General features: G+C 35.7%; 1 protein-coding gene across 1 annotated transcript in view; it reads left to right on the forward strand.

The window, feature by feature from the left end:
• Window positions 1-18,447, forward strand: part of PLA2R1 (phospholipase A2 receptor 1) — a 114,137-nt gene extending 95,690 nt beyond the window's left edge. The window contains exons 21-30 of the mRNA XM_080798307.1: window positions 2,752-2,869; window positions 3,556-3,686; window positions 4,042-4,189; window positions 7,634-7,872; window positions 9,452-9,620; window positions 11,020-11,160; window positions 11,689-11,805; window positions 13,151-13,327; window positions 15,872-15,904; window positions 16,029-18,447. Of these exons, the coding sequence (XP_080654433.1) occupies window positions 2,752-2,869; window positions 3,556-3,686; window positions 4,042-4,189; window positions 7,634-7,872; window positions 9,452-9,620; window positions 11,020-11,160; window positions 11,689-11,805; window positions 13,151-13,327; window positions 15,872-15,904; window positions 16,029-16,243 (1,488 nt within the window). The 3' untranslated portion in view covers window positions 16,244-18,447. The remainder of the gene's footprint in view (window positions 1-2,751; window positions 2,870-3,555; window positions 3,687-4,041; window positions 4,190-7,633; window positions 7,873-9,451; window positions 9,621-11,019; window positions 11,161-11,688; window positions 11,806-13,150; window positions 13,328-15,871; window positions 15,905-16,028) is intronic.
• The last annotated feature ends 2,024 nt before the right edge of the window (window positions 18,448-20,471 follow it).

Raw genomic sequence — 20,471 nt, forward strand, 5'->3', positions numbered from 1 at the left:
GAATGGACTTATTGAAGAAACTAAAGGAAGCATAGAGAACTAGAATGTGAAAAGTGAAATGAAAAAGAGTTTCTGTTTTTATCCTAAGAACAATAGGAAGCCCCTCAAGGGTTTTAACTAAAGAAAGACACACCAGGACTGAGTTTTGAAAAGAATCATTCATGCTACAATAGCAAAGACAGATGTGAGGAAGGCAAGGATGAGGAAGGTTTTAAGAGTGGTTGGGAAGCTACTGTAATAATCAAGGCTAGAGAGAAGTAGTTTGGGCTAAGATAGAGAAGGCAGAGACTGTGATGTGGCAGCAATGGGAAGAATGGGGGAAGGCTCTGAGAAATGGGATGTATGTCTAAATGGTAATTGAAAAGTGGATGGAATGGGAAGGCAAAGAGATTCCCAGGTTTCAAGCTTATATAAATACATGGCTGGCTTTGCCAGTCAACATCAGTAAGAACGCTGGAAAAGGACAAAGTTTAGGGAAAAGGTCATAAATTCCACTTTCAAATTTTGAGCTGGAAATGACTTTGAGATTAAAAAAAAGAATTTTATGTTCAAAACTTGTTTGCAATACAGTAGGCTATCCTTAATTCCCGGTGATATTAAGAGATGCGTTAAACTTGATCACATTTTGCAAATTAGTTAGTAAGTAAACAATTTAAAATTAAGAGTGCTGTACTTCATCTTACTGCTTTGCTTTAATTACTAATGACACCATTTCAAACTGTGTTAGTAAATATGTTTTGGGGTTTGTTTGGTAATGAAACGATGAAGTTGTGGTAGTAGGAAATAGTCAAGCTAGTAAATGGTGGTTGAGGCAAACATGGGAGGATGGGGAGTAAGAAGGTAGGGTAGGGGAGCATGTGTGTGTTTTCTGGAAAGATTTATTGAGCTAACTGAACCAATGAGGTTCATTGGTATTTATGAATGGTTCATTAGTGTGACTATCAGAACACAAGGTGAATTCACATTAAATGATAAGACTGCCTAATAATTAGTGTGTGCCACTCATTGGACTTTGTAATTAGAGAAAAGAGACAAAATGAAAGGAAATAGATAAAGGAATAGTTGTTATAAAATTAAAATCCTTTAAAGCCAATTCCCTTTCTTTGTGAAGCAAATAAGGTAAAGAGGACCAGAAGAATTGGAAATGTCCTTCTTCTGTTAGTCGGTAACTCCAGGCTACATCAGTGTTTATGGTTTTTATCCTGAAAACAATAGACAATCCTTAATAGTTTTATTTGTTATGTATGTATGTATTTATGGAAAATTCCTAATAGTTTTAAACTAAAAAGTGACATGATCAGGATTGTGTTCTGGAAAGAACTACCTGGGCACTACTGATATTTGGAGCTGGATAGGTCTTTGTTATGAGGGGACTGACCTGTGCATTATAGAATGTTTAGCAGCATCCCTGTACTCTACCCACCAAAAGCAAAGCTCCCCCCTGGAGCTGTGACAACCAAAAATGTCTCAGACATTACTGAATGCTCCCCTTTGAGAATCATTGGACTAAATCTAGAATGCCTGAGAATGTCATTTGACAACTACTTAGGGGTCTGTTGGCTTTTATTATGTTCCATAAATATTTACTGGGGAACTTCTTCGTTGTGATGTTCAAAGAAGAGTGAGTCTCTCTGCTATTTAGGGAGTTTATGATGATGGGGAAGGATTGGGGGACTGAAAGATAGAAATTAAAGGATGAGGAAAGATGTCTTTCCAAAGGAGGATGGGGAAGGATGCTCTCTCAAGTGTGGGCTTCCACACTAGCTTAGAATTATCTTGTAACTGAAGTTTTCTCAGTGGTGAAATCTTGAGATCTTACCTATCAATGACTGGGTTTGCCTGTGTTCATTGATAAGAGAATAGTTCACATGGAATATCCTTTGTTTACAGTCTCTCCTGACTTCTCTGGAACTTTGCCTGATCTCCTCTAGCCTTTCTTTTCTCTCTCTCCCTCTCCCTTGACTCCACCTGGCCCTATTAACAAGTTTACATTTCACTGACCCTCCCTGACCTGCCCAGTAGTTACTGTTCCACTTCTCACCCCGTAATGACGAACCCTGCCATGCTACAGACATGATTGTCTCATGAGTAACAAACAATTCTCACTGCCAAATCCCACAGCATTTTTTTTATGTTCCATTGACACTATTGGCCACCCTCCTTTCTGTTTCTCTGTCCTAGGTTTCCTTGGGTCTGCCCATGCTTCCCTTCCAACTGTGCTCATTTTTTTTTTCTTTTTGACTCTTCCTTGTGGACTTACAAACCACACAGCTAACTCAAGGAATTAATGAATTTAAATTCCCGATGTGGTTTGATTCCCTAGTATTCCTCTCTCATTTAAAGTGAAGAAGTGTTTTGTAAATAAAATTGAACTAAAGCTGTTAATTGCTACTTCCAAATTTTTTAAAAATTAAGTCTACCACTATACACTTTGCAATCAGGCTGGCTCCTTTTTAAAAGGAATACTATTTTTCACTGAGCAGAAGACATTGTTCTGATATCCTGCATAACAAAAGACATCCTTGCTTCTGTTCCTGCTGGATAGAAATGCATGCAAATATTGACTTACCCTAAAAGATGGTCCTCTATTTTACTTTCATATCTTTGGAGCAGCTCAAAGAAAAAAATGAGTCATTTCTGCTACAGAAAATTATAAAGAATTCTGAAGATTGATCCTCAGTGTCTTTGGGAGGTTTTTAACTCTTTTAGAAAAATATGGAAATGAGTGCTTTTTTTGATGTTTTTCAAAAGTGCCTTTTGGTGAAAATCCCCAAAGACCCAAGTGATTGGAAGAACTGGACATCCGCTCAAGATTTCTGTGTTGAAGAAGGGGGAACACTAGTCGCCATTGAAAATGAGGTGGAGCAAGGTAGAGTACTCAATGTTCGATCAGGCAAAAATAACCATTTTTATTCAAATATTTATTTAAATGTTCCCCCAAATACTAATATTTCCAAATCCATATTTTAAGCATTATGTTACTGATGACACAAATTTTCAGTTTAACCTATAAGGCTTATATCATGACATCTGTAAAAGTACATTGCATTGCTTATAAACTGCTTATTTTTGGAAGCTTTTGTATCCCCAGTAGCAGTGGAAAAAAATAAGGACATACTTACCATCTTTATTTCAAAATGGCTAAAATAATCTGAGGTAACATGAGTAACACTCTTTTATAATTGCATGATATAATTTAAGATCCCTTTAGATTTACCTGTACGCTTGTATTTGGTATTTAGGCAATTGTATACTTCAGTTAAAGTATAGTAGATAAATCCTCTTTTGTTTAGAAAGGCACTGAATGAACACTGGAAATAGTTTTGTTAATGATATGATGAAATCCCAGGTTTTGCCAGCTAATGTGTGTCAATTTAAACTGAAACAGACGTGAAAGAGACTGTATTACCTTAATAAGAACAAAGTAACAAATTCCTACATTTGATTGGTAATTAAGTTTTGCTGTCATTTAAAATCACAGCTATAAACAGAATTCAATGATTACTCAAATGGTTTATATGGTATTAAATTTGATAATGTATTCGTATTTTTCAGCTTTCATTACTATGAATCTTTTTGGCCAGACCACTAATGTGTGGATAGGGTTACAAAATGACAATTATGAAAAATGGGTAAATGGAAAGCCTGTGGCATACTCTAACTGGTCTCCATTTGATGTAATAAATGTAAGTTTTCAGATTTATCTTTTAGAAATTGTTTAGCAAGAGATCCTATTTGATACTTACTAAAGTGTTTTTTTACTTCTTATACTTTACAGGCATAAATTTTTATAAGTCTGTTATCAATATATTAATTTTAATAATGCAATTACATATCATTTTCATGTGTTCCATTAATGTAATTACTATCACAATAATTATTTATTTTATAGGTTATGAAGTGATCTATGACCAGGTTTGCTAAATGCAAATAAAGCAATAATTGTGTTTGAATTTTTAAAATTGTCCTTAATAAAAATGTCAGTGTTATAATAATGCTTTATGTTACCATTTTTCTGAAAATATATGTATCTTTTTAAAGATTCCAAGTCATAATACCACTGAAGTTCAAAAACATATTCCTCTCTGTGCCTTGCTATCAAGTAATCCTAATTTTCATTTCACTGGAAAATGGTATTTTGAAGACTGTGGAAAAGAAGGTCATGGGTTTGTTTGTGAAAAAATGCAGGGTAAGAAATAGTTGCTTTTTTATTCCTTTCATCTCTATGCCCCATTCTTCTCTTCCATATTTGTTTTACATAGTATATAACTGTCATTTTCATAGCTAACAGTGCCAGACACTTACTTTTTGAGTATTACATATAATTACTCATTTAATCTCCACTACCCCAGGATTATATCCTTTAGTGGGGTTCTAAAGACTACAGAGACCACTTGAGAGATGAGCACATTTATGCATCCATATTGGCCATATTAAAAGGCTTTACTACTTTGTTCTGGGTTTATGAGTATATTCAGGTCATGAAAAAGACATTAAGAAGATGTTGGAAAAGAATCAGAGAAATAAACAAATATTTCCTGCTTTCTTGGAAACCTAAAAATACTGGTGGCTAAATTGCCATCCATTGACCTAAAATGTTAGGCTAAATATGTGGCTAAATATGGCATGTAGCATGTTTCTAGAGCCGATGATCAGAACCCCCAGTGAATTTTGGTGTGAAATACAAATACCATACTATTACACATAGTCAGTAGGGTTGATGACCAAGGCAGATGCACTATAAGTGACCTGAGTAATAAAAATAAAAACAGCAAGAACAACAACAATAGCTCATATCTCATGCTTTCACCAAGTGCAAGGCTTCCCTCTACATGCTACTCTAGAAGACCATAGTTTGTGGCAGGAGCTGGGTGGAACTCTGGGCAGCCTGTTGTATATATACTTACTTGGAGTATTAATTGTATCTCGTAGTGTTACATGCATGTGAACTCTTTAATGCACTAAGTATCATCCCCAGAAAGGCAATTGCAGGGAAGCCCCATTTCCTAATTCACAGTTATCACTTAAACGTAATAATAGTCAGGAACTCAAAGAAGATACCCAGTCAGTTATAGCAAGAGTATTATGAGAAGAGTAGAGTCTTGTATGGAAAGAAATATCAATATACCATGCACTCACACACTTATGATACACCTGCCACTGTGCCTTGGCTTCAGAAGCATTAAGGCAAAAAAGTAGGTAAAAGTCTCCCCATTTTACAGATGAGAAAGTTGAGGCTTAGAAAAAGTGAATAACATATTCAAGGTCTCTCAGTTAAAGCAATGATTCTATTCTATGACCTTGATGTTGATCTCTACTTTAAATTTTCCACTTCTTTAAACTCTGACCACTTTCTCTCTCTGATATTTTTGGGACTAACAATGTATATGTTCTTTTGGATATAGTATAAAGTAGCTGTGGTTGAGAGCATAGGCATTGGAGCTCACACCCTTCCTTCCCCACCTCGGTACATAGCTGTCAGTGAAGTTTCTTATTGTCTCTGAACTTGATTTCCGCATCTGTCAAGTGGGATAATTACTGTCTCACAGTCCCCCCCTCTCTCTCTTTCTCTCTTTCTCACAATGCTTAGCAAGTTGCCAGCTTACTAACAAATGACAGTTGTGTCTATTATTATTTAAAAATATTATTTAACTACACAAATTTTTGTAGCCTACAATAAATGCCCAAATTCTGCTCCGCTTCTTTATTTGCCATATAAATATGTGCTTACATTGGACTTAGAGCCTAAAGTCCAACTGCCTGAAAGATAAATATTTCCACATAACAGGGAGAAAAGGACAAAGTCAAGAGCCCCAATTTGGGACTTGGTTTCCAACAGATATTTCTTTTTTAGGTCAATCGATGGCAAAATTATGTTGCTGAAAATCACTATGTCTTAAAGTTTGATGAAATCAATTACAATGAGAGAATTTTATATATGTGAAAATACAGAGACATAATGGGGGAAACAGTTGAATTGGTATTTAGGCCACATATATGAAAAACTTCAGTTACCTTAATCTTACTCATTATTATCATTTTAAAAATCTACTATGGTATTATACTGGGTTTTTAAACACTTTTATTTTTTAAGATTTTATTTATTTGTCAGAGAGAGAGAGAGCACAAGCAAGGCCCCGGCAGGCAGAGGGAGAAGCAGACTCCCTGCTGAGCAAGGATCCCAGTGTGGGACTTGATCGCAGGACCCTGATATCATGACCTAAGCTGAAGGCAGCCACTTAACCAACTGAGACACCCAGGACATCCCTATACTATACTGGGTTAAAAAAATAATAATAATTTTAGACTTGGTACATAGGCTGGCAAAGAGACCTCTAGTAAATAATAAACAAGTATAAACGTGTACTCCACAATTTGGTTGGCAAATAGGTTAATTTTACTTTGGTTTCACAAAACGTACTACTATTATGTTGAGGTCACATTTTCAGGTAAAAGTCAAATTCCCATTTTGCCATTTTTACTTGGCATACAGAATCAACATTTACTGAGCACCTGTTGTGTTCCAGGTACTATACTCCAAATACTAAGTTCCAATAAGTGCCCTATATGGTTATCTCTGAATTCTATCCACACCCCTCTAAGGAAGGACTTATTTGTCTCTTACGGAACAGAAATTTGAGGTTCAGAGTGATGACGTATCTTCCCAAGGTCACTTAGCCCTGTGTAGTCAGGACTAGCATTGATTTTCAGGTCTTCCATCCTATCCACACCTCATCATGCTCTTTTTCAACCCCAAATGTAATAAAACCAGCTGGGAAATATCCCAGCTACTTTGGATCAGACAGTTCAGAAACCCTTACCTTGTTTTTCTGTTTAGGATTTTCTAAAACTAGCCTATCCTAGTACATACTACAGTATAGAACAAAAAGGCAAGTCCACATATTAAAGAGGAAATACCTTGCATGTAAAAACACAGGCTTCACTGTCACATAATCTGTCACTCATGAAAAAGAAAGCATCACTGATCATGTCTGGGAAAACCTTGCCTTTTAATTTGTAAATCTTGACTCTGACAGGTGACATATTAATAGTAAGTCTTTATGGAACTGTGTATATTTTAAATGTTTATTAATGTAATTCTTAAACTTATTTTTAGAATTTATACATGTAAACATTAAACACGATAACAACTATCATGCAATCTCAAATTTAATAAATGGTGGTATTTGATAATATATACTTGTAAAATTATATTTGCAACATCGTATATGATAACATAATATATGTCAGTATTCTCTTAGTAAGTATTAAGTTCTGCCAGAGCAGTATGTGTTAGGCTGGGTGTAGGCAGTGGGATAAAACCTGCCTAAGAAGATCAGTTCCATCAAAAAGTGGTCAGTTTAAAAAGCAACAATAAAAAAATAGGAAATCTAGAAATGGTTAACTATATGTGTATACTTTTAAAGTCACTCATGCATTAAATTTCCTAACTGTTCTCATTCCTAAGAATCACCTGTGCCTTCAGGTATTATCCTCATTTTGAAATAGTTCTGGGAAAGAAAACTCTGATGTTAACCACAGAATGGGCCATTATGACAGGGATCCAAACTAAGCTTTGCCTCCTCCTTTCTCAACCAGATGCTAAAAATGTCTTCTGTTGTTCTTGTTCTAGATACCTCTGGACACAGTGTAAATACATCTGATATGTATCCAGTCCCCAATATCTTGGAATATGGGAACAGAACTTATAAAATAATTAATGCAAATATAACTTGGTATACAGCAATAAAAACCTGCCTAATGCATGGAGCAGAATTGGCCAGTATTACAGATCAGTATCACCAGTCCTTCCTCACTGTTATCCTCAACAGGATAGGACATGCCCATTGGATTGGACTATTCACTGCAGATGTAGGTATCTTAAATCCCTTGGAACATCCCTGCATAAGTAAGTTTCACATCTACTTCCTTAGTCATATGGCCACTAAAATTGACACCAAAAAAATTCCCAGAAACTATAGTAAATGTAACATTTAAGTAATTGGTTTATAGAATAACTACTGACCAACCTTATGAAGAACCCATGACTACCAATCATAGGTATACACCTTTTTAAGAGTTTACATCCACTTGCCTAATTTCTGGGAATTAATGCCCTTCAAAGGTTCTCTGAAAATTTCTAAGCATCTGGGGATCCTGCCTCATGTGGGCAATGGAACACATCTTAAACTCAAGTACCTGCATTTGAGTAATTTGTTGCATTTAAGAAATCCCCAAGAAAAATGGATCATGCTTCCTGCCTAGAAATGTGATTATTCATTAATTCAGTACCCCCTTGGAATTTAACATGTAGGTTTTCTCTCCCTCTAGGGATGTATTTTGGAAAGGAAGACATTTTTACTTTTCTCTTTTTTTTTAAGTAAAAGTATTATGTGCTCAAAGTACTGAAAAGTAAAATCTATCTATTCTATCCCAACCTCTGGTTCTACTCCCCAAAGAGAATCACTTGTAAACAGTTTCTTGTGCATAATTTAGAAATTTTCTACATATGCACATATATATGTATATACATATATATAGTGAATGAATATCTATATCGTTTTTTAAGCAAAAATTAGGTCATACTACATGTTCTGTCCTTAAACTTGCTTTTTGTTTAATATACCTGGTACAGCTTTCCATGTGAGCACATAAAAATCTAACACATACTTTGGGACAGCACTACATAAGGATATACCATATCATTCTCCCCTGAATAGAAATTTGGGGTTTTTTTGCAGTTTTTCACAACTACAATAATACAAACATCTTTGTGCAAGTTGGATAAATTTCTAGAAGTGAAATTGCTAAGCACACTTTAAATTTTAAGAGATAGTGCCATATTGCCCACCAAAAGTTTGTATTGACTTACATGCCAACAACTATGATGTCATTTTTTCATATCCTTATCAATACTGGTTATTGTCAAAATTTTAATCCTTGCCATGGGGATAGGTGAGAGGATGGTATTTTACAGTTGTTTATTGTATTTTTGCATTACAGAATGTTTTAACTTCATGTAGTCACTTGCATTATGGCCTCTGGATTTTCTATCAGACTTGAAAAGATTTTCCTCACACCAAAAGGATAAAATATTTAGCCAAGTTCTCTTAGGCACTTATGTTTTCAATTTCATGTATGAGTCTTTGATCAATCTGAAATTTGTTTTGGTGTCAACAACAAGATATTGATCAACTTCACTCCGATTGCTTACTGGGAAGTTATGGTGATAGGGAACCAAGGACTCCCAAAGCCAAAAACGATACTGTTGTGACAGATAATTCTATTTCTTTTTGTCAGACCATATTCACAAGCTATCCTAGACCCCATGAAAAAGAAGTCTAGATGTGGAAATATAAATCTATGTTTGAAGTAAGGGCTGCTCAAACAGCAGTGGGCAAAGCCACCAGCATTCCTAGCAAGGAAATGATGGCTCAATTTCCCTCCACAGAATGGTCTTAATTTTGTCTGGTCTGATGGATCCAAATCTTCCTTCACTTTTTGGAAAGATGATGAGTCATCCATCTTGGGTGACTGTGTTTTTGCTGACACCAATGGGCGCTGGAGTAGCACAGCCTGTGAGTCATTTCTTCAAGGAGCAATTTGTCATGTACCTACTGGTAGGTTCAATTCTATTCAACTCAACAAAAGATATACTGGGAACCTACTGTGTGCAAGGCACTGTGCTAAGCAGGAGCTATGAGTAAAAGTAATAAGTATCTGCCCTCAAGAAGCCTCTGTCTGATCCGTTAGGTGATGTTCAGACACATAACTATTATACCAGGCAGGGCTACCAAATGATGGAAAAGAGGTAGCAAGTGTTGTGGGGGTTAGCAGGAGAGAGAACACGTCATATCCACTTGAGAATAAGTAGAAAGACTTCTTGAATGACATTACTATGGGGACTGGCCTTGAAGAATAGATGGGAGGTAGTCAGACAATGATGGGACATGGAGAGGCATTCTGAACAGGAAAGTTTGGGTAAAGACATGGAAGGAAGAAAGGATTGGACACGTATAAAGCAAAGCTGGTGTTGTGATTTGCCTGCGTGACAGGGTACCTGTAAGGAGAAATGAGAAATCAGGCTGGAAACCTGCATTAAGAGCATGTATGAAGGAAAAGGTAACTGCTTCTAAAACACCATAAAAGTTATCCTTCTCTTTTCAATAGTCTTGCATTTATTGAGTACTTAAGAAGTGTCAGGCACTAGCTCATTTAAACTGCTTGTGTAGGGACACACTGGTTGGATCAGTTAGTAGAGCATGCAACTCTTAATCTCAGGGTCAGGAGTTTGAGTCCCATGTTGGGTGTAGAGATTACTTAGAAGAAAAAAAAAATTTTAATAAATTTCTCATGTAAGAAAGATGTTGTTGTTAGCTCTCTCTTTATAGATAAAGAAATCAAAGTGTGAGGAGGATAGGTAACATGCCAACAGTCATACACAATTAGGATCTCAGCATGGATTTGATTCTCATGCTTGACCACTAACGCAAAGTCCACCTGAATTTTCCCTTAGTTATGAATGATGTTTTGTTATGCTATGTTATTTTCTGAATGCATTATTTTCCCTCATAGGTTGATTGGCAGGTAATGATTTGCTAAATCTATAATATTCAGCACTGCACAGAACATATTTTGTACATTTAGAAGTGCCTCTTACTGACTTAATTCAGTTTCCAGTATTTCTATGAATCACATCCCCCAGTTCTTCCTAACTTTAGGATACCAATTATAAACACAAAAGACAGCCACCCTCACCCATGCTGCACCCAAACTAAGGCTAAGAAGTTATGCATTAATATACCCTGTTATGTGTAGGTAAAGATTATTTCTGCCAGAAATGCTACAAACCAGTCTTGCTTTTATAATCATTTATATTAAATCCACATTTTCAGAGTATTATCATGAAAATCTCATTACACATATTTATCTTAGTCTGTCATAGAATTTAATGCAATGTTTATCTTAATAAATGAACCCAGTCACCACCCTAAAATCATAACTGATTTTTGTTCATAGAAACAAAACCATTTGGACACCCAGAGTTGTGCTCAGAAACATCTATTCCCTGGATAAAATTCAAAAGTAATTGCTACAGTTTTTCTACAGTCCTAAACAGTATGAGTTTTGAGGCTGCTCATGAATTTTGCAAAAAGGAAGGTAATTCTTTTGTGATGGTAAAATGCTTTCAATGCATTCCTTCTTGACATTTCAGTAAACAATGTGGTTTTCTTCATTTGTCTGATTATTTAGTAACTTTAGGAACAACAAAAAACATTGAAAAAATAAATACTATTGAATTTGCTTGTTTGGGGATGGTTTATCTATGAAATTCAATGTCCAGGATAGAATTTGAAAACCTAAGATGATGTTTCAGAATACTACACTTTCCCAAGAAAATGTTCCTTTTGAATGCATTCGAATTATAAATTTTTAAAGTTTCCTAAAATTAACATTCTATGCTTTGACTTCTTAAGTACAACCTTGTGTCTTTTAATAAATGTGGCATAACTTTTAAATTTTTAATCAAAAATCACTAATTTACAACAGAAATTTTCACTCTGCAAAGACTGAACTTTACAAATTATGATATAGGAGACATTTTTAACTGTATTTTTTAACTGTATTTTTAACGGTATTACACATAAACACAAATGCTTGCTTATTTATTGCTTATCTCTTTTGTAGGGTCTAATCTTTTAACAATCAAGGATGAGGATGAAAATTCATTTCTCCTAGAAGAGCTTTTTGCTTTTGGTTCTTCTGTCCAGATGGTTTGGTTGAATGCTCAGTTTGATGGTGACAGTAAGTGATTTTGGTAGAGAAAAGGAGAGGGCATAAATAAATACATGGTGGGTGGTCAAGGTTGATGAAAATGGCAACTGGAAACCAGAAAGCTCTTCTTGGAAACAATGGCATGAATCCTAAGCCATTTCTTCCAAAGACAATATTGCCAACCCTTTGCTATATACACTTGGGTCTTTTTAAATAATCCCACAATACCAAAAATGAAAACAAGCAAACAGGGGCGCCTGGGTGGCTCAGTGGGTTAAAGCCTCTGCCTTCAGCTCAGGTCATGATCCCAGAGTCCTGGGATCGAGCCCCGCATTGGGCTCTCTGCTCAGCAGGGAGCCTGCTTCCCCCCTCTCTCTCTGCCTGCCTCTCTGTCTACTTGTGATCTCTTTGTGTCAAATAAATAAATAAAATCTTTAAAAAAAAAACCAAACAAGCAAACAATAAGTTTATCTTATACTTACCTTCACATCATGAAGATTCTTGGATGGAAACTTGTGTTCACAGACTTGGTCAGAGACAATAAAACCCTATTTATTTGAAAATACCCAGATTATTCCTCAATGTTATAAAAGCACAACAGAGTTATAGAAGTGTTTCAGTAATAAACTGTACTATTAGAATTACTTGATTCTCATAAAAACCAAGGTTTGTGATCAAATGAGAGCATGACATTCTTCTCTCTATGTAATTGATGGTTATTTAAAGTACTTGTAAAGAAAATTATCTTAATTGGTATGGAGAACTTATTACAGTAGTATGCCAAAGGGGAGGGTGGGTCCACTCTGATAAGGAGGAGTGTTTCAACCACAGACATTGTTTAGAATTTCTAGTCCATTGTGATAATAAAAAGATGACCAACTTTTAGTTCCTTTTATTGTTGGTTTTAAATTCTTTCAGACAATGCACTCCCATTATTGCTTACACATGGATGGACTCATTGCCCCCATCCTTCAGTACCCCAGTGGCTTGCTTTTTAAAGAAATTCACTGTAAAATTATTTTAGAAAGTGAGCTATTTTGCAATGATATAGGAGTTAGAACTGAAAATGATTTCTTTAAATTGATTATAATGATAGGGAATATTTCAAAATTCAAACTGTTACATTTAGAAAGATGATATTCTAAATGAACTAAATTAGAACAATATATTTAAAATAAATAGAAAGCTGTTCATAAGGCAACTTTACTAATACCTGCCTTGTGATGTTGAGTTCATGACTGTACCTAAGAGTTGCATGCATCAGATAAGGAGACAATCTCATTAATTGAGGAGCTGCTTTTTATGGCTCACTCCGGTCTTAGTATATTTGATAATTGTACATATAATTCATAGTAAGTCAACAATTTTCCCACAGATGAAACCATAAAGTGGTTTGATGGAACTCCCACAGATCAGTCAAAGTGGGGCATTCGGAAGCCAGAGATGGATCATGTCAAACCCCATCTGTGCATTGCCCTGAGGATCACGGAAGGAGTATGGCAGTTATCCCCATGTCAAGAAAAAAAAGGATTTATATGCAAAATGGAAGCAGGTGGGTAAAGCCAGAGGGTAATTCTTCATTTTGATTCTACCCTGACTAATGTTGACCCACCCCTGTAGCGTTTAAAGCTTTGAAAATCCAAGTATTCAGGGAGTATTCAGATAGAGTCTAACATTATCATCTTGTTCAACATCAAACAAGTCAGAGGGCATTTCAGCTCCTTGTTTCTCTAATACAAAGGAAAAAAAAAATCATGATAAAGACTGTGACTTTCCAGTGTCACCCTAGCTGTTAATGGGCAAAAAAAAGCAGTTTAACCTCAAAAAAAAAAAAAAATGGAACTAGCAGTGTTAACCAACAACCCTTATTCTGGCATCTGGTACTCAGAAATTTCAAGATTCATCTTCAGTCCCAGAAAAAATAATCTAGGCCTTAGGTATTCTTGTTGTGGGTAAGTAGATGTGATTCTCTGTTGCTAGCCATACTATATTACAAAAGTCATATTTTAACTTTGTCTTGAGCTACATAGTTTGCAGTGATAAAAAAAAAATGCTAATTTTAGAAATCTAAGCCAGAAAATTCTAGTCAGTTGCAAACAATACAGAGATTTCTAAGATAGGATGTTAACAATGATCATTAACAGTAGAAATGTGTTTTTAATAATAATCACATTTCTAGGGGCGCCTGGGTGGCTCAGTGGGTTGAAGCCTCTGCCTTCGGCTCAGGTCATGATCTCAGGGTCCTGGGATCGAGCCCCGTGTCGGACTCTCTGCTCAGTAGGGAGCCTGCTTCCTCCTCTCTCTCTGCCTGCCCCTCTGCTTACTTGTGCTCTCTCTGTCAAATAAATAAATAAAATCTTAAAAAAAAAATCACATTTCTAGATACTCGTATTGAAGAGAAGGAGGAATTGGTGTGGTCCCGGCTGCTGGTGAAGGTTTCCAGGTTTTAGAATCCCAAGAGATAAAGAGAATAGAGAAGGGAAGGCATATTTGACAAAATCCCAGTATGACTGAAGGCAGCAGTTGAGAATGAGCATAGCTAGAGTCAAGGGCTCACATTGGGTGGTGATGGGAATAAAACTGGACAGTAATGTAGGATCCATTCGCAGAGAGATCCATTCGAGGATCGTCTCAAGAGTTGAACTTGATGGGGAAGAAGACACGGAACCCCTATGTGCTCTGTAGACACCTGCAGTGGAATCACACTCATCCAGATGTAAAGGGAGGCAGTTGTAATTTGAGCAATAGAACTAGGAACACAAGGAAGGAAAAATTGTCAGGTTTCTGTGATCTAATTAGACACTGGGGCGGAATGAGGGAGAAAAAAACTGGTAGGTATTGGCACGAACATTCAAGCCCCAGTAGCCTAGATAGCAACTCTGTGTGGAAAACATGACTAAGCCTAATAACTAGTGTGCCCAAGTGATCAACAGCATTTAATTTTAAAACCAAATCAGAAATACCTCATGTCTGTACAGGGCTGTAAGTCTTCCTATAATACAGAGAACACCTCTTTCATCCCTCACAGCAACTTCCTAAGGCTCTGGAAGAGATATAATATTCCCTTTTTACAGATAAGAAAAGCATTGGGGCTACATTTGGGGCTACATCAAGGACCATGTTCCAAATATTCTGACTCTACAGACTTCTTCTGTATCTGCCCACTGCCTGCATCCAGAGAATAAAAACTCTTACAGTCTTTCTTTAAAAAGTATCTTCACACAGACACATACTGTATGTTTTCAATTGCATTATGAAAAGTGTGCAGTATTATTTTTAAATCTCAAAAATGTGGTTTTGCTGTTGGTGACAATGTTTCAAGACTGTAAGAGTAAATGGGCAGAAGTACTGCACCTAGGCACTTCGTCCACTACAACCCCTTTACTGATCTTCCTCCGAGTTATTCTCTACGTATTCCTCTGGATCTTTACCTAAATTAAAAATAGCAGAGCTCAAATTTATAGATAGAGTCTACTTGAAAGAGACAGTTTTCTACAGTAGAAAGTCCTCAAACAGGCACCCTCCAATTTTTTGAGTGGAGGAGCTATTATTCATTTCCTGAGATTCTTGAGATAGCAAAGGTGAGAATGTGATGATTTTAAAATCCTTGCATAGGGCTAAAGAGATTATCATTGCTGGACAAACTCCATCTCAGATCTTAACAAAACTTAGTTCCTTGCATGCAGGGACTATATTTTATTCATATTTTTATTGCAGCACAGTGCTGAGACCGGATGGAAAATTTTCAGTTTAAAAAAAAAAAAAAAGCAGGGTACGTGTTTGTGAGCAATAATAATGATTACAATAAATCAGGGGTCAGCAAAATTTTCTTGTAAAGGGCCAGACAGTAAATATTTTAGGTGTTGGGGGCCATATAGTCTCTTTCACGCTGCCATTGTAGCATGAAAGCAGCCACAGACAATACATAAATGGATGTGTGTGGCTGAGTTCCAACAAAACATTATTTATAAAAACAAGCACCAGATCTGATCCATGAGCCATAGTTTGCTAAGCCCTGCTATAAATAATAATGTAATTTTGCTGAATTAAAAGAAAATCTTCATCTCAGTTTTTTTTTCTTTTGTTTTTGTTTTAGATATTCATGCAGTAAAGGAGCATTCAGGAAAAGGTAGGTTTGAACAGTACAAAACATTTTGATTTCTCTTAGAAATAATAATATAGAAAGTAACTATGGGACAGTATCTATCTTAACTCATTGTCATTGAACTTTTCCTTTTTTCATCTTGTCTCAGGACCAAGTCACAGTGTTGTACCTCTTGCAGTAGCACTCACACTGATAGTGTTTCTGGCACTTTCCACACTTTCCTTCTGCATATACAAGCACAATAGAGGTGTCTTCAGGAGACTTGCACAGTTTGGGAATCCTTACTACCCTTCAACCAACTTCAGCACAGTACATTTGGAAGAAAATATTCTCATTTGTGATCTTGAGAAGACTGACCAATAACAATGAATTCAGAGAATGCCACAGCCCTAACGATAAGTAAAGACAGGAGGAGTCTCCCCCGCATTTTCCTTTACAGACCAGAGGCCACTATAATTTGAACTGTGTCACTATTTTAATTATTCTTAAACAAATCAGATGGGTGTTGATTTATTCATTTCCCCAAACTGTGATCTATTCTTAAAATGGGGAAATTATACAATGGTTGCTGGTCGGAAAACAGGAACTATTAAAAGTAACTCCCTATTGAAGACTCTCAAACCAATGTGAATAATAAGTTTTGTATTAGTACGTTTCTACTGAAATTTTAAAAGAATTTTCAAACTAATCTGATCTATTCATTTACTCACACTCATTCCATTAAAAAAGAGAGGAAATAAAACAAATTATAAAACTCTATGCTTGTATATAAGATGAAAAGTTAAAGTCTTCTGAGAGGTTTCTTGTTTGTTTTTTAATCCAGTCATTTTAACATCAGGGTTTAGAAAACTAATTTCAAAACTTAAAACTCACATGTTCTGGGCTCTAACCTAATATTTAGAGTGATATTTGTTTTTATTAGTTCTGACTTCTCAAACTAAAGAAGAAAAATTACCTGTCTTTAAATAGGAAAGATCTTGGTTAGCAACACACTTGCATAAGCAACTAAATAATGTGGCCTAAAACCTTCAATTACTAAATGATGACTGTGTTTGATATTTTAAAATATAGATAAGTTTAAAAGAATTTATTAAAATTTCACTATCATTAAGACTCATGGCCTTTATTAAAACCAAAGGTATAAAGTAATCCATAACTCTCCTAACAATTGAAAGATATAAAATATAATTTAAATCTAAAGGGGAAAAAATGAAGATGTGAATTACAGTACCATTAGAACCACACTAGAAAATATATTGAGAAGTACTAAATAAATGACTCTCCAATTATAATCCAGCTACCTTTGCTATATAAACAAATTTATGTGAAAGTATTCTATTCAGTAAACTATGGTTCTTAAGAACCATCTCTGTTTGTATTGGACTAGTCAGTGCAGTTGGTAAATAATGATCAATAGCAAGACACTGTCCATAAATTAAATATCACAGATTTGACTTTCCTTCACGAATTTCTCATCATGGAAAAGTGACTTCATAATCAAAATTTTAAAGTTTACTCATTACCTAAATGCTCATTTGCATTCCTATTAAGAACCAAGTGCCATTCTAGAAACTGGATGTATGTATTGGGGTGAGCAAATTAATGAGAACTTGTTTTTATGTCACTTATTTCCTGATGAGAGAAAAGTGAGAGAAATCCAGTAAATTCATTAGTGGAAAATACCAGGTGGTTATGAAAATTAAGTAAGGTCTTGTGATAGAGAGGAACTGGGAGAATCTCAGGCCTCCCCAGAGTGTGCACTTTTAATTATTACACCCAGCTGCCTTGAAACTAGTGGCCACTAGTCACAAGGTGGAGCTCTGGGAGAAAGTATGAGTGAATCTCTAGAAAAGCCATCACCATTAGAAACAGAATTTGATGAGCATACCCTAAGAAGGGAGTCTTCGTGGCCTAAAACAGTTAATACTGCTTCCAAAAGCTTCCAAAAAGCTTCCAATACAGCTCTTTGCTCCTGGTGTGTAGCTCACACACTAGGACAATCTACTTCCATAATTTTTTTTGAAGTTTTGAGACTTCATGTTTTAAAAGATATTATATTATGTAGCAGTTATATATTTATAATTCATGAGAATAATTGGCTTGAACTAACCAGGTGGCATAAAAGCCCAATTTAACAATCTGTCAAGTGAAATTAAAGTTCTATTCTTTTCAGTGGTCTTGGTAAAAACTGCTAATCAATTATCCTCCTAGTCAACGTATATTGAAGTGGAAGAGTCACACATAACAGTTTGACAAAGTATGTCTTTAATAAAGTGGTTTTGCAGAAAGAAACTGCTCTGTTTGTCAATGCTCTGTACTTTGCTATTTAGTATTGAGCTACATCTCTGGGGAATCTGTCCCCATGGACAGGATCATGTACTCCTTCCCATTACTGAAATTTCAGAAATAGAAAGTACTAAAATATTATGTTTTATTTATAGATGTGCACTTTAAAAAACTTTTTGCACATCTATTTTTAATCCGAACTAGATTTCATAACTATAGCATAAAAAGCAAAAAAGCATCACGGTCACAAACTCATCCACACATAATTAATGTGCCATCTCAAAAAAAAAAAATCAGTTATTATCCATGACTCTGGGTAATGGGAAATCTTGGATTTTTCAATTAAAGATATCTTGGACTCTTCCAATTCTAACAGTCTTCTTTCAGTTTAAATGCTTCTTCAGTTGAAATTTCCACTTCCTATCAAGGGTGGAATAGGTGGTCTCTTTAGATAAACAGATTTTTGGAGTTTCCTCTTTCTCCTCAAAATGTGTTGGATATATGAGAACTTGTGTTGTTGTAGTACTGGGGAAGAGATGGTGATAAGCCACCATAAATGTGTGTTATCTGTGTCCACTGATGGTAGCTCTCTGGCCCCACTCTTAGGTACTTTGCTGGCATCAGATATGAAGCCTGTAGTTGGTGCAACCTGTAGTCTATTCTCTTTGATTTGGCTCCTTTCCAGCTCTCCCTGTCACTGCCCTATCCCCAATATACTGGCTGTGACTCCCATTCAATTGTCTACCTGGACACTCAGTTATACAAGGCCACTTCACCTCTGCAGTAGTGAGACCTATCTAACATCATCAGTTACTCTATTAGGGAAGGCCAAGTGCTGTAGCAAACAATCCCGAAATCTCAGTGGCTGAACACAGCAAAGGTTTATATCTCAACAGTGGGTTTGCAGTAGGACTTTGCATTCATGGGTCCAGGCATCTCCTATATAGGAGGGCCTCCAACTTAGAGGGCCTTGGGATCCTCCAATGGACCTCTACTTCTACCTGACAGAAGCTAACTTGGGACCTACCTTTGATTAAGTATGTAGCTTTCAGGGACTATTCAAATACATTCTTTAAGTTAACAGTCTCCATACTAAGGACACATACCCTGAAGGTACATAAAGATTTCCAAGGAACAGAAGGGCATGGATATTTTTTAAGGAGCTCAGTTTCCAGAATCTTTAACCTTCATATATATTCTTTCTTAGAACTAACTTGCATGGGAACACATGTGAGATCATATTGTCATGCTGGTTCTTCTTCTTTTCCACCTCTCTTGTACAAATGCCCATCTCTACCTTAAAAAAAAAAAAAACAAACCATGGCTTTCACTCCAAATCTTGGTATGATCTTGGGAAAATTCTCCATGGCACCAAACAAATGGAAAAAAATTCAAAGTCATGATGTCAATGAAGCTTCTTTTAGTAAAAGAATTCTAAAACCAGTGTAGAGCCTCATGTCTTTCCCTGTGTTCATACATTTTTTGATGAAGGATGAAGTGATGAATGAGTATTCCATGTCAGGATATTCTAAGTTAATATGCATTATACAGTAGAACAAGAGAAATGATAACTACTACTTTTTGTTTAAGACTATCTTGTGCAGCCCCTAACTATTGTCAGAGAAGGTATTTCTGGAGAAAATTCTGGTGAAAGCAAAGGAAGTGTAGATATTGATAAGAACCTGACACCTTACCTTATCCTACTGAAAAGCTTAAGGCAAAGCTCTGTGCTTTTTCTGTCTTAGAAGATTTCTAAGTGAAGGTGAGTATTAACATGCTCATTGAATTGAAAACCCGAATCAGATTTTTTTCTGATCATTTACTTGTCTTATTTTGCTCAGGGATTTGACAATGATGATTGGCCTTACCTATTAAGTTTTATGATGAATGTTTTTCATTACCTGAATAAACTAAATTGGCAACTCCAGTGTCATGATTAAAGCAGTTATTAAGATAAAGACATTTTAATAGGAAAATGGTATTGACAAAACTATAACAATACATCATTTTTCCCAACCTTACTTTGTATATCAGATAAAACAAGAGGTGCCTATGAGTGAAAGAGTAACAGGCATAATTAATAGTCATTTGAAAAGTCTTAGTAAAGTCTATTAATTTTACTTCTAGGAAACTGACAAAGTAAATCATTTTAATGACTGGGTAACAAATCCTTTTGCAACTTGACTGTTTCCAGTTCTTTGCTTTAAGCAAAACTCAAGAAGGACATAACCAAATTATCAGTTGTCAGATGATGAAAAGTGATTTTTAATGTAGAATCACTGTGACTTTGGACACAAATGAGAAA

Source organism: Martes martes, assembly GCF_963455335.1.
Source record: "Martes martes genome assembly, chromosome: 3".
Classification (NCBI taxonomy): Eukaryota; Metazoa; Chordata; class Mammalia; order Carnivora; family Mustelidae; genus Martes; species Martes martes.